General features: G+C 44.9%; 1 protein-coding gene across 18 annotated transcripts in view; it reads left to right on the top strand.

The window, feature by feature from the left end:
* The window catches only part of mark3a (MAP/microtubule affinity-regulating kinase 3a), a 54,770-nt gene that overhangs the window by 27,196 nt on the left and 13,320 nt on the right, over positions 1-14,254 (top strand). For 9 of the 18 annotated variants that reach the window (XR_009708070.1, XM_061231610.1, XM_061231576.1 and 6 more), the window contains exons 4-10: positions 1,407-1,455; positions 5,094-5,159; positions 7,563-7,633; positions 10,137-10,193; positions 12,880-13,116; positions 13,518-13,658; positions 14,155-14,254. Coding sequence is in view for 17 of the 18 variants with exons in the window: in XM_061231610.1 (XP_061087594.1) it covers positions 1,407-1,455; positions 5,094-5,159; positions 7,563-7,633; positions 10,137-10,193; positions 12,880-13,116; positions 13,518-13,658; positions 14,155-14,254 (721 nt within the window). In the remaining variant the exon portion in view is untranslated. The remainder of the gene's footprint in view (positions 1-1,406; positions 1,456-5,093; positions 5,160-7,562; positions 7,634-10,136; positions 10,194-12,879; positions 13,117-13,517; positions 13,659-14,154) is intronic. The other 9 variants (XM_061231705.1, XM_061231650.1, XM_061231713.1 and 6 more) reach the window with 1 other exon arrangement.

The following is a 14,254-nucleotide window of genomic DNA, read 5'->3' as shown; positions in this document are numbered from 1 at the left end:
AAGTATATTATCACACACTCGGACAGTCATGTTTACCTAATTCTGTATGGGTGCTGCTGCCCTCCCTGTCAGAAGCCAGTAGTACAAACGGTGGCCATCTGCCCTAAGCCGTGTCCCCTTGCTTTGACCGAGGGCCTGTTTCTCTTGGTTCCCTCCTAAGAGCCCCGTGCTGTTGGATGCCTCTTCCAGGCTGAAGCGGGGCTAGAGGAAGTTCCTCAGGAAGTCACAGGCTGGGAACTCTCCAGTGCTTTTGGTCCCCCCTTAATGGTGTGCTGGGAGATGGGGCAGGACACCAATGAACAGGGCTTTCAGCACACAAATGCGCGCGCGCACACGCACGCACACGCACGCACGCGCACGCACGCACACGCACACATGCAGTAAGGATTTGAGACGGGTGAGAATGAGCAGGTCTTTGCTGTAGGGCCAATGCTCTGTACACACCCTATTTCTCTCTCACACACACACACACACACACACACACACACACCCTGTTTCACACCGTCACACCCATGCATGAGAAGTCATGTTTCCGGTTCATGTGTGAAAATGCATATCGCACTTGTCTGATATTTCTCCCTGCTGTAATTGCATTTAAGTGGTGGAATTATTGCAATAGAAAAATGAGTCATTAATTGATGGAAGGTGAGCACTGATCTGTGCAGTGAACTCTCAATGCCCCCTCATATCCTCTCCCAAGTGCATTACTGTTCTTTTTCCTTTGCCAATAGCACAATGTAGCCTACTTTTTGAATATATATTTTTTATTTCTTTACAGTCATTAGCCTTTTTTTGTGGTGCCGATAGCGACTACATGACTACTGTCAAATCCATTGCGTAGTCTGGATGCATTCCTCTTACATTTTGTTACAGATTGCTGGCAGCTATATGAACTGTTAAGTGGTTATGTTACTATGCCCACACAGCATGATTGGTAGTTTACTCCTACCCTGATACAGTACTGTCATGTCACTTTGAGGTGTCCTGTTCTGTGTAGTCCCAAGACTTCAACGAAACTGAGTCCTTCTGATGTTACACATAAGTGATATGATGTTACTGTAGATTAACAAGCTTTCATGTTCAAAGTCTGTTCAGTTTGTGTCCTGCGGGCTAATGTATAAGCCTTGGGCTGCGGTTTAGAATCAGTCTCCTGGGTTCTTTCCAATCTCGGGATTATGTTTGTGACGTGAGCCTGTGGTTGTGGTTGCCAGGTTTATGTATGTGAAGCAGCAGGTGCCCAACACAGTTCTGCAGTTGTTAAGGAGGCCAAACGGTGTTGAGAAGTGACTCGGGTTACAAAGTTTACCCATCGCAACCAGTTTACCCCTTTTCTTTTTATTTTGTTTTGTTATGCTTTGTATTACCTACATATGTTTAAAGGACATTTCTTTTTTCTTCTCTTTCAGCTCTTCAGGGAAGTAAGAATAATGAAAATCTTGAACCATCCAAATATTGGTAAGTAGCAGCTTGCATACTTACCGTAACGACACTGACTGCACGGAAATTTATCTGCTAAGAGCTGTTTCAGTTCTGGTTTTCGCTGGTTCCTTTGTATCGGTTTGGTCTCAGCTGATGTATGGCTTATGATGGTATGTTGCAAGTCCTGCTTATAATGCTTTGATATAATCCTGCTAGTGTTTCTCGGTACTCACCTCTTGTCTGCCCTACTGAGACCTACCGCATACCCCCTGCCCCCTTTCCTGCAGCCCTGCAGGGACGAGGGACCCCTCCCTGACCGAATTCCCTCTTGTTTTCCTGGCGGCAATAGTCCGCTCCCTCTCGCTGGGTCAGGCTGATGGAGGAGCACAAAAGCCGTCCTGTGTCACGCTTTGTCTCATTATCGCGCATCGCGCTGGCAGGTCACCTGACACCCTCCACATGCCCCTGGCCCTCGTATCACTGGTACACGACCCCGTCCCCGGCCCTGGCCCCCGCCCATCCCGGGTCCTCACTCTGAGCGAGGTGGAACAGCTTGAGGGAGGGAGTGCGTGCCTCCCACAAGCCCCCTGTGGATCTCCTACAGCGTGATTAGCGGGGCTCTTTCAGGGCTTGGTTATGCATCGCGGTTGGAGTTTGTCCTAGGAAATGGGTGTGCTGCATCTTTGATGGTATTTTTATTGCATTGTGATATACTCTACATTGTGAACTCTCATGTATAAGAGGTCTGTGGAGACTCTGATAAGTCCTGATAAAATTTTAGTAGGAGTCTGGATGCAGATACTGTATCGACCTGTATTAAGCTTTTATAATTCAGCCCCAGGTTCTGATGAAACTCGCTACTGTCAAGTTGGGAAAACAGAGTCACATAGTAAGCTGTACAGATCAGGCCGATGGGTTTTTAATTTCCAACAACATTAATGACCTGATATTCCTTTGTTGTTTTAGCGCTGTTCTGTCGCTGTCGCATTTAACTAGATATTCCACATTTCCTCTTTTTAGCACATGAGCTCAACCCTGCTCCCACAGGTCATTGCATTATTAAAGGTGTACGTGGGCAAAGCTGCTTTGGCGCCGTGCTACGTTTGCCTTCTCTATCTGCGGACACGGAAACAGAGGCAGAGGAAATGGTCGTGACGGTTGTTGACAAGGCGGTGTGGCTGTTGACATCCTGCCTGGTGTGGGCACGCCCGCCCGCTCTATCATTCGTCCTATTGGCCCGTCGGCGCGAGTCTCGGGGCTGCCGCAGGCGCCCGCGTGCTGTCCGTCACACTCGGCCCTGCCTCTCCGCTGACCCACATAAGAGGACGTGCTGATGTTTGTACATATAGTATCAAACTGTAAGCCTTTGTTAATCATCTTGTATGTCCCCACTCCCCTGTGGGGTGGTTTTGCTCATCGACTCTCTCTTGATGAGCTTTAAGTCATTGGGCATTGCATCTACACTCACTGAGCACTTTATTAGGTATTTATTAGATTTATTAAGTCTTCAGCTGCTGTAGCGGTTTGATGTGTTGTGTGTTCAGAGACACTCTTCTGCATACCTGTGTTGTAATGTGTGATTATTTGCGTTTCTGTCACCTTCCTGTCAGCTTTGACCAGTCTGGCTCTTCTCCTCTGACTTCCCTTTAACAATGCATTTTTGCTACCACATGATTGGCTGGTTAAATATTTGCATTAACAAGCTGGTGTACAGGTCTACCTAATAAAGAGGTCAAGTGGCAATAAGCTGGGTGAGCTCTGCTCTCAAATGCTGTGCAGAAAATGCAATATCTGTATTTTCTGAACTACATAATTGGGCAATGTAAAACCGGAAATGTGTGGTTTCAACCAGAAGTTGTGCAAACGAGAGATTCTGCTTCTGTCAGACATGCATATGACTTGTGATAACGGTGTGCTAGCTGAGATAAGTATTCACATAGAGCATTTGCATGGTGCAGTGTTGCTCTTTACCCGGTTCTCCCCCATTGGCTGAACCAATCGAGATGAAAGTGAGTGGTACTTCATTGCCTGTGCCATTGCTGGCTATAAGCACTTCAGAAGTTCCCAGGTGTCTGTATTGACCATTCTGAAAAGAAAATATGCAGGTCTCTTTCACTGTATTGGTTGTTTTTCAGAGCAGGTAAACATCATTGGAAAATTAATCTTGTTTCCCATGTTTTAAAAGCAAACAGATTTTAGGATTGAATGTAACGCATGGACTGTATGTAGGCTGCTTGTTCCATACAACAATGTTAAAAGACTATCTGGGGTATTCAGGTTGATATGATTGCCTTGCCCTTTTGTACATTCATCAGTTCAGTTAAGAACATAGTTTTCACCCAGTGTAATGTTTGGCCTGCCACTGCATTTTACATAGCAGAAGGGACACCATTAATGTTTTAAATGGTAAATGGACTGCATTTATGTAGTGTTTATATTAAATATTTTATTAATGTTTATAGGCTGCCATGCTAGGTACCAGCCAGCTTGTTAGGAGCAATTGGGGGTTAGGTGTCTTGCTCAGGGACAGCCTTCCGACTGCCAGACGTCCGCTTTTACCTCCTGAGCTTATTTTCTGCGAGTGACACGGATATATTGTGAGCACAGCAGTGTGCAGTGGGGCTCTCTGTTAATGGCAGCGTATTGCACGTTGATGCATTTCAGCCTTTCATTCACCAGGGCCTGATAAAGCAGCACTGTTAACAGCAGCAGAGTAAATGGCGGTTTGGGAAATATGCTTGTAATCATATTGTTTTTGGTTGATCTCACAGGCGGGACTCTTGGCGAGGCTAGACTCTGTTGTAAATATCCGCCTCGGTACGTGGACGGTATATACGAGTAAGCTGAAGACAACCACCCCTGTTAAGGTTGTCCTCTAAAAAAACGGCAGCAGGAGGTTTTTGCTGATGTGTGAGAGATATGACCCGCGTTGGCGTAGCTTAGAGCCCCTCATTGAGACCGTAGCCACCCCTGTTCCAGCAGGTCTCCTCACAGCTCAAACCTGGCTCTGTGCTAAACCACATCCTCCCAGGGGCCTGTCTGGGGAGGCGGAGTGAGGTGTGATCCACCGTAGAGCCCCCTCTCCATAGGGACCCTCCAGCTCCCCATCCCAGCTCAGAGGACCGGGGGCCTGTGTGACTCTAAAGAGCTCTTACTCTGCTCCAACCCGAGCACTGGCTCGCAATAACCCTCTCTCTTACAGCCGGTTGCACCCATAAAACTTTGGTCTTTAAACTTTCAACAAGATATTTAGAAGGTATTATGCTTTTCGGGTAGTGCTCCCTTTCTCATTGTTCGGTCAGGGTCTGTTTGTGAAAGAGTGCAGTTGGTAAGCAGTTTTCATGGTCTGCTTGTCTGCTGCACACAGTGCAGTGTGCAATTGTCTGTAGTGACACAATGAACTGAACCTTTCTCTTCTCTTTAGCCATGTCTCCACTAAATACCTGTGGTTTATTATTTTCTTTTCAACAAAGGTTCCAGACAACTCCTGTTTAGTAATTGCCCTTCGCGGTGAGAGGAGAGTGCCAAGAAACTGTGGAGGCAGAGGGCCTCCAGGCCTGTATTTTATTACTTTTTAAAAGTCATACTCCCTGAGGCAGGGCTTTCATGTGTGAGAATGCTGTGAATAGTATTGTTGCCTAACAGAGTCATCCTTTCTCTTCACACTCTTACAGTGAAGCTGTTTGAGGTCATTGAGACGGAGAAGACGCTGTACCTGATAATGGAGTATGCCAGTGGAGGTGAGTGGGCTAAACCAGTCTGAACCAGCCTAAACCAGCCCAGACCATGCAAACCTTAGCTGTGCTAAACAGGAAGAGTGCAGAATGCCTTTTTTGCGCATTTTATTTGTCTTGTGTGTGTGACCTTTTTATTTTATTTATTTATTTATGCTTTTTACCCAGATTATTTTTCAATATTTCCTTTTTCTGCTGATGCGGAATATCCAAATTAGCCAGTCTCGCCACTGCTGCTTCCTCTCAATTCAAACATGCTCTCCTGCCAAACACACGCTGCTGTGTGCGGCCATTTTCTTCCACTCCGCAGTCCACCAGTTGTGCTCACATGTTCACTGCGTGGGAGTACACTGGGAGTACACTGGGAGTACACTGGGAGTACACTGGGAGTACACTGGGAGTACACTGGGAGTACACTGGGAGTACACTGGGAGTACACTGGGAGTACACTGGGACTGCGATTTACCTGGCTCTGCATGCCCTTCCCTTATTTACATGCCAGTGATCTAGGGTCAAATACTGCAAACTCAGTTTTATGTCCTTAGCCTGCATTGTGTAAATAGTTTTCCACAGTTTTTCATGTCACAGTCTGTTTGAGATATCATATATTATCATTTCTATGGACCATTTTGAAAAACAATGCAGCCTTCCCTTGAGATTTGCATTTTGCAAAAGCGGTGAGCTATTATTTATTTGGCAGAAAATGTTAACTGCAGTGCACGCCCTACAGAGTGTGGGCTGGGCAGTGCTGCTCTCCCTGCCTCCATTGGTCTAAACCTGGGGGGTAATGAGTGAGAGGACACTTCACTGAGACTTGGGAGAGGGAGGTGCATTTTGTTTGTGTGCTGGGGGAAACCAGGCCAGCAGCAACTGCTTGGTACACGAGAGATCCCCATCACGGTTGAGAAAGCCAGCGAGGGTCCTGGGGAGAGCTGGGATGAGGAGGCTCAGTAGCCTTTGGGATCCGAGAAGCAGCCTAAATAGAGCGAGGGAGGATTGGACCTTATCAGATTGCTTTATATAAGCATTACTTCTGGTGCTCATCATACTTTCAGGAGCTTTGAAAACAATACGAATGCACAGATTTTCACAGAGCCCATCTGTGGCCTTAAACGGCCTAATCTCCCTGTGGAGAGAATCGCTGCGTATTTTCCGCGTGTGCATGTGTGTGTTTGTGTGTTTGATTCAGAGACAGTCTGGTAGATAGACATACCAACAGGCCGATACTAATCCTAATCTGGCTAACAAAGCTAACGGCTAACAGAGAGTGAGATACACGTGCATAAGACAGGATGTTTTGAGCCCGACATATCCCCCAACATGTCACATCATTTGTGCTGAGTTGCTCAGCAGACCTGGGTCTAAAAAATATGAACTATCCCTTTAAAAATAATGTTTTTTACATCACTGCAGGGACTTGCATCTTTATGACTGCTTCTCTAAAGCACCAGGTCTCAGTAATAATAATAATTCAATTTATATAGCACTTTTTGAGCTCCGGCTCAAAGTGCTTCACAGCATTGTGACATTATGATACAATAAAGGCATATTTCAGACATAGGTTAGGCAATGAAGAAGAAATAAAATAAAATAAAACAATAAGTGCGATGATGTGCTACACAGTCCATATCATATGTGGCAACAGTAGTCCGGGACCCTCATGGTGCCACATGATTGGCTGTATCATCCAGTGAGGGAGGGACACGGCCGGCCTCACTCACCAACAGGATCTCCTTACAGGCGATCAGATGCCTCAGCTTGCCTGCTGCAGCCTCCCCAGCTGAGCAGTCCTCCGGTGCAGTCAGAGTGCTGCTCGGCTGGTGGGTTCTCCAGATGAACAGCTGGTGGCTGCATAGCTTTCAGAGGACCGTCATGTTTGGGTGTGAGCCCACTTGAATACACAATGGATGCTGGAGTGATGGGACAGGCGTAGTTAGAGCGATTGAGTGTTCCAAATTGGTCAATCAACAAAAAATGGGGATATGACTTTTTGTTTTTGTTACTTAATGAATAATTGTTGTTCCACTTCATGCCTTTAGTCCTCCTGTACAAGGACAGAGAATGGCAAAAATGACAACATTTTGTTTTCAACAGAGCCCACAATGTAACATTGATGTTGGTTTGCGTGTGCTTCAGGCAACCTTTAATGCTTTTTTGGTTCTCAACTATTTTTTAATATAACTAGGCCATCGCTGGTTGTGTTTCCCAAGCAGTGATGGCCTAGCACATCTAGCGCATGTCAGCTGATGAAACGTGTTCAGATGCTTCTATAGTTGTCATCTTTGGATTCATTTGCTTTAGTTTTGATGTGTGTTGTTTAAAGGTGAGTTGTGGAAGTGTCTGTGAGCGTAACTGAATCTGTCTGGCTGTCAGGGCCTGCTTCACATCTTGCCTTCCTTGTCTTTGCAGGAGAGGTCTTCGACTACCTCGTAGCTCATGGAAGAATGAAGGAAAAGGAGGCCAGGGCTAAATTTAGACAGGTACCGCAGTGTGCTCATTCTCAACTATCCCCAGCCATATGTCATTATCCTGTCCCGGTCCAGAATTCACAGAGAAAAGCCGGCCATCATAACTGCATTGCTATCGAAACTACTTTTGTAGGGAAGTTAACCGAGGCCTCGCCGCGCATCGCTGCCTGTGACTGAACCCGTGTCGATATCAGGGGCCTTAAAGGGGAGGCGTAAGGCGGTGAAGGGTGTCACTGAGAGTGACTGAGTTGATGACATGTACAGTTGTTTTCTCTTTGTGCAGCAGGGTGCCATTTTGCCCTCCGGCTGCATAAAACTCTGGCCCAGGCCCCTCTGTCCTTGCGCATCACACTACAGTCTCTACGCATCATTCCTTTCTATGGTTTTTAGTTCTGTTAATCTATTAATCCTATAAAGAAGATTGCTGCTATACAGTATATTCTGGATTATCTCAGAGTGAGGGGCAGCACAAGTTGCGGAGTGCCTGCGACTGTTGCATGTATGTGTAGTAGGGGTTGTAGATGGGAGTTGCCTAGAGATGGCGCACCTACCGTTAGGAGGAATTTGACTGGCTGCTCCTCTGTAGTGATCCTGTGACTGCACAGTTTTTACCCTCAGTGGGCTACAGGATGTATCCACACTCCTGCTTCTGCAGCCATGTACACTTTTTGTGCCAGTTGTAATCTACGCTTTGTGTAACTGTGGAACAGAGTCCATAACAAATCCATGTAAACTGCCCCATCTTGACTACTTGAAACTAATGAAAAGTATACAAAAGGATTGTTAGGGCTATCCTGCAGAAAAGGCTTTAAATGTCATTGGCAATATCGCCATAATTACTGCTGTGTTTTGTCACGGATGTCACAGGTCCTTCACTATTAAAAGATTAAATCTTAAAATCTTCAGATATAAATCTTCCGTTAGCTGGAGAAAATGACTGTGTGTCCTTGAAAGTAGGCCATGAAAGTAGGCAGTAAAAGTACAGAAACTGCTTGCTTCTCTCCTAGTGAAAATACTTGGAGCATCTTATTGGGATGCTTATTGGACTGTTTTGCCTATGGGATTTAATACGATGCGAGCTGTGTGCATCGAGTTGAAATTATATTAAAGTGCCAGAGCTAAAAGGCTAAGAAGGCGAGTTCATGGGAAATACTCAGTCAGCATTTTGTGGAATTGGCAGAGTCGTGCTTTGCACAGCATCTGATATCCCTGCTGATTACAAGTGAAAACTAAATCGCAGCAAATGCATTGTGTTTGGCTTGGACAAGCTCTGTCAGTCAGGAAAAGTGAAATCTTTCAGTCGCGTAGCTAAGGTAGCTCTTGACTCTTTTCTGTAGGATAGCCATGAAATGAAACCGTCCATGACGGGTTCTTGACCTTGCCTTATGAGAAGTACTCAAGGCCATTACTTTATATGAAATTCATCTGGCTTCAATTCAATCTGAAATTTCTCTGAAGGATTTACTGGTTCCCACAAAGAGATCAGACTTCAAGGTTTATTTCACCATAAAGCTGTCTTCGTGACGGATGAATATTGTGAGCTTATCCAACGGCATACCGTTCCAGGGCTGGAGAAAATTGTGTTTAGGAAAAACCTTTTTACATTAGGGTTAACTATTCTGTCAGTGCTAAAATCAATATTATTGCATCCAATTAACTCTTGATTTGTTGGATTCATTTGTGGTGTTAGACTCCTTGGCCTTTTGCAAATTAATTTAAGGATATACTGGATGCTGTGCTGTAAGCCCATCCCTTTATATAATTTTGAATGATTCTGAACATATTTAAAGAGTCTACACGCTTGGATGAAGGCTGTCGATTTGGCTGAATGATGCTCAGGACTAGCTCCTGTGTAATGGTCCTGAAATACTGTTCAGTATTGTACTGAGGAATGAATAGTTATTCTAAGGACTGTAAGTCACCCTTGAAGTTTGTGTGCTCAAAAAGTCACTTGGGTAACGAAAAAGTTTGTGTGATAGATCTGCCTTTCTTACACACATCGCCAGGCCCGGGCCTCCAGCAGGGCATCTCAGAAATTAGCTGAGTCACTGGGTTTAGCAGCTGGACCTCCCCACGCCTGCCCTCTCTCTGCAAGTCGCGCCTGCTCCGTTTCCATGCCTGCGGAGTCAGGGCGTATTTCAGGTTGAGGACATGGAAACTTCTCACCATTATAGTGAATATGGGAGAACAGGCCTTATTCACCGCCTTGGGTCCATCATCAATGGGGCTGATCCGTTTCTGGAAAAGCTGACATGGCGCATCGGTCTGTGTGGCTCACCACCTCAACATCTCCAGTAGATCCACACAAGCATTTGCTGCTCCATAAGGAGCCTGATAATACCCTGATGAAGGTATCAAGGCTGTTGATGGGGTATGTTTCAACTGGGCATATGATGTCTATGTCTGAGCACATTTGAGACCCACCTTCACTTACGGGTAGATTGCATCACTTCTGTGTTGAAAATTGTCTGTTGAATTTAGCAATGGTCCAGTAATTTTTGTCTGCTTTGTTTAGATTGTGTCTGCAGTGCAGTACTGCCATCAAAAGCACATAGTTCATCGAGATCTGAAGGTAAGAGTTCCACAGTGACCTCACTGGCATGCTTTCTACTGATGCAGTGTGCACGTACACAAGTCTTCCCATCGCACATAAACTCCATCTTCCACTGCTGCCATGTAGTCTTTAATTATTCACATTCCAGGGCCCTTAATGCAATGCATTTGGCTGGCTGCTTTAATACAGGCAGCATCAACCTGGGCAGGAACTGGCATTCTCTAAAGCCGCAGAGCTGTACCACCAGCGCTTGCGCTTTGTTTCCACCCGATTTTGTTATGAAAGATTCATGATGAAAGGGATAAAAGCCCTGATGTCTCTATGATTCATAAACTGCAGGGAACGAAATGGAGATTTCAGCTCTGTACCTGGTTTTAGGCTCTACACAGTCTTGCATATTTCTTCATTCATTTTTTGATTGATTGATTGATTTTATTCAATGTATAGTTCCAAGAATACATGGAACAGAGGACATGCATCTCAAACTTCATCAAGGATAAAAACACAATAAAGTCACAGACTTGTTTCCATTGTGGTCCTTGGTCAAGGACAGACAAACAAGACAACAAGGAACAGGCACAATAGGCACAAAGGAAGATAAGACTAAAACACCATGTTACTAAGAGACATTTTCTCTGAGCCAGGACTTTACTTTGGTCTTAAAGGAGTGCACACTGGATACACTTTTGATCTCGAGGGGCAGCATGTTCCAGTTGACAGTTCCACTAAACTTGAATGAGTTTTTGCCCATGTTGGTTTTAAACCTGGGCAGGCAAAGATCAGCAACACTGGCTCTTGTATGGTGATCATGAGTGTCACCACATCTCTTAAGATAATCCTTAAGATACATGGGGGCCCTGTTGTTACATATGTTGTGGACCATGCTAAGCTGCAACTGGACTGCCCTGGCATCTATGGGGAGCCAGCCAAGCTGCTTAAAGTGCTCTTTCCCTATATGGTCTCTAGGAGATAGACCCAGGACTAGCCTAATTAGTTTGTTTTGTGAAACTTGAAGTTTGTCTTTGAGGGCTTTTGACAGGCCTCCATACCACGAGCTGATGGCATAGTCTAAACAGCATAAAACTAGAGAGCTAGCCAACAAATACAGGCTAGCTGCATCTAGGAAAGGAGCTTTTCTGGCTAAAAATTTGGTTCTACCATTGACCTTACTAATGGTCTTGAGAGCCATGGTTTCACCACCCAGGCTGCTGTCCAAGATACAACCCAGATAGCTCACTGAGTTTTTAGCAGGGAAGATCTGGCCTCCAAGGACAATATCAGGTGATGATAAACGGCTCAACCTGGGTTTAGAGCCAAATAAAATATACTCAGTTTTGGCCATGTGGAGGGACAGCTTGTTATCAGTGAGCCATGACTTGATATTATCCAAAATGGCTGAGTTGTCTGCGTAAAGGAACAAATTTGAATTACAAGCAGCTTGTAGATCGTTTATAAATATTAAAAACAGCAAAGGGCCTAGGACACTTCCTTGTGGGACCCCACACGTCACAGGCAGTGGTCTAGAAAGATGGCCGAGACATTCAGTCTTTTGGTCCCTGTCTGACAGGTAGGAGACAAACCATTTAAGGCCTAAGGAGCTCAGGCCAAGAGCCGTAAGCTTGTCAAAAAGCAGGTTATGGTCGACTGTGTCAAAGGCCTTCTGAAGGTCAATTAAAATCAAGCCACAAATTTTACCGGCATCCATCTCTGATCGAATAAAATCAGTGAGGAAAAGAAGACAGGAGTCAGTTGAATGGGACTTCCATATATATGGTATCTTTGTGAACTGTCAGTGAAGGGTCTTTTGCTGGGTTCATAACTCTGATAGCCTGCATTGACAAATGGCAGATTATATTATATTATATATATATATATATATATATATATATATATATATATATATATATATATATAATAACTGAGCACAGCACAAAAATGGAAAACTCACTGTCCTGTGAGTCTTTTTTATTTATTTATTTTTTTATTCCACAATCAATTCCTTGTATGCTTTACAAAAGTGGGGCATGTTTTTCCATTTAGTTCAGTACACTGTAAATATTTTTCTTGCCCTTAATCCTCACATATTTGTATGTTTTATATTAGATCCAGAAATTGTAGTTGTGCACATTCAGTCCTGTTTTATCAGGTATCGGGTAGATGAGGCAGACATGCATGTTTTAGTCTCAATGTCGAGATCACAAGTTGACCTTCTGTTGTGCGTATATTGATAGCCCTGAACCTTAATTGTTTGTAGAACAAATAGTCCAGGAGGAAAAATGGTGTTCACAGTGAACACCAAAAAATAACATTTTGGAGTTTGGAGCAGACATTTCACACTGGGTCTAGTACACCAACTTGGGCTTACATTAGATATTTTATATGCAGTCTTTTCCCATCAAAAAGAACATTGCCATTCCTTGAAATGTGTATCCAGGGTTGTCCACTCACCCTTCAATGGCAGTATGTTTGTACAAATGGTGAGGAGCAGGTGTGGTAATCAGCCATAATTAGTGTACAACCTTGTGCTTGCAAGCATAGGGGGTAAGTTGCTTTGTGCTGCAGTATACCCCATATTAAACTGCCCTTCCATTTCACAAATGGTACGCAAAGGTACATGTTCAGAGTTTATGTGGAAGTGAGGGCTTTATTCCAGAATGTTCCAGTGCATCTCCATTTGAGGATTCCCCTTCCCCTCTCTCCTCAGGCAGAGAACCTGCTCCTGGATGCAGACATGAACATTAAGATTGCAGATTTCGGCTTCAGCAACGAGTTCACGCTAGGGAACAAGCTGGACACGTTTTGCGGCAGCCCCCCCTACGCTGCGCCCGAGCTCTTCCAGGGCAAGAAGTACGACGGGCCCGAGGTGGACGTGTGGAGCCTGGGGGTCATCCTCTACACGCTGGTCAGCGGCTCCCTGCCCTTCGACGGGCAGAACCTCAAGGTCAGACTGTCTATCCGGCAACCTTCCTCAATTTCAGCTGATTATTGTCACCTATTTTTAATTGATGCTGGAAATCTGAATTTCAAGGTTTGAATGGGTTACATTCTTGCTTATGTTTGGTGGGGGGGGGGGGGGGGTGTTGGAGATAAAGAACTTGTGTTTTGGTTCTTGGTTAGCACTGTTAACTTTCAGCTTTTGCATATGACCTGACTGCTATATCCTGGTCTGGCACACAACTTCTTCTATTAATCAGATCAATACACTTCTCTTACATTTTAAATCTCTTTGGATAAGATGACCTCCTAAATAGATGTAATTATAGAGTAATCTGCTTTTGCTTTGTATATCTGGTGTTATTCAAGGTACGTCCTAACTTTGTTGCTCTTGGCTGCCCCCTGCAGGAGTTGAGGGAGAGAGTATTAAGGGGAAAGTATAGGATCCCCTTTTACATGTCCACAGATTGTGAAAATCTCCTCAAGCGCTTCCTGGTGCTGAATCCAGCCAAAAGGGGAACACTTGAGGTGAGAGAAGACGGCGAAAATGTAAATATTTCAACATTTACTTCATCCCAACCCAGCACCTTCCCCTCTCTTCCCCACACCCCACACCCACCCACTCCTGCACCCACCACCCTGTCCTTCCTGTGTGACTCCGTTGGATAGCGGGTAGACTTACCGTATCTTGCATCTTTCCTGAACACGTGCTCACCTCGTCATGTGCTGTACGACAATGTGCAAGGCTGATTCATATCCCACTCTGCTACTACATAACCCCACCAAAAGCATTCAGTTACAAATACAGCACTTCCGAGTTGAGATGTGTTCACAGGAATATTTGTGTATAGTCCTGTATGTGTGTAGTGCTAATGGGCTTGTTGATTTACTTGCATGGAAATGGTTAAGTAATTACAGAAACAGAAGTAACCCCCTCTCACCTGATTCCCTTTGTATTTGCATGGCTAACCGATGGTAAAAATACAGCCGTGTGGTCAGGTGGTTGGTAAATGGTTGTGGTGTCTGTCCCCCTGGTGTTTTCCAGCAAATTATGAAGGACCGGTGGATCAACGCAGGCTGCGAGGACGATGAACTCAAGCCCTTCGTAGAACCAGAACTGGACATATCGGACCAGAAGAGAATAG

This window comes from Conger conger, chromosome 1, assembly GCF_963514075.1.
Source record: "Conger conger chromosome 1, fConCon1.1, whole genome shotgun sequence".
Lineage (NCBI taxonomy): Eukaryota > Metazoa > Chordata > Actinopteri > Anguilliformes > Congridae > Conger > Conger conger.
The sequence above is the reverse complement of the archived record's forward strand: the minus strand, read 5'-3'. Positions and strand labels throughout refer to the sequence as shown.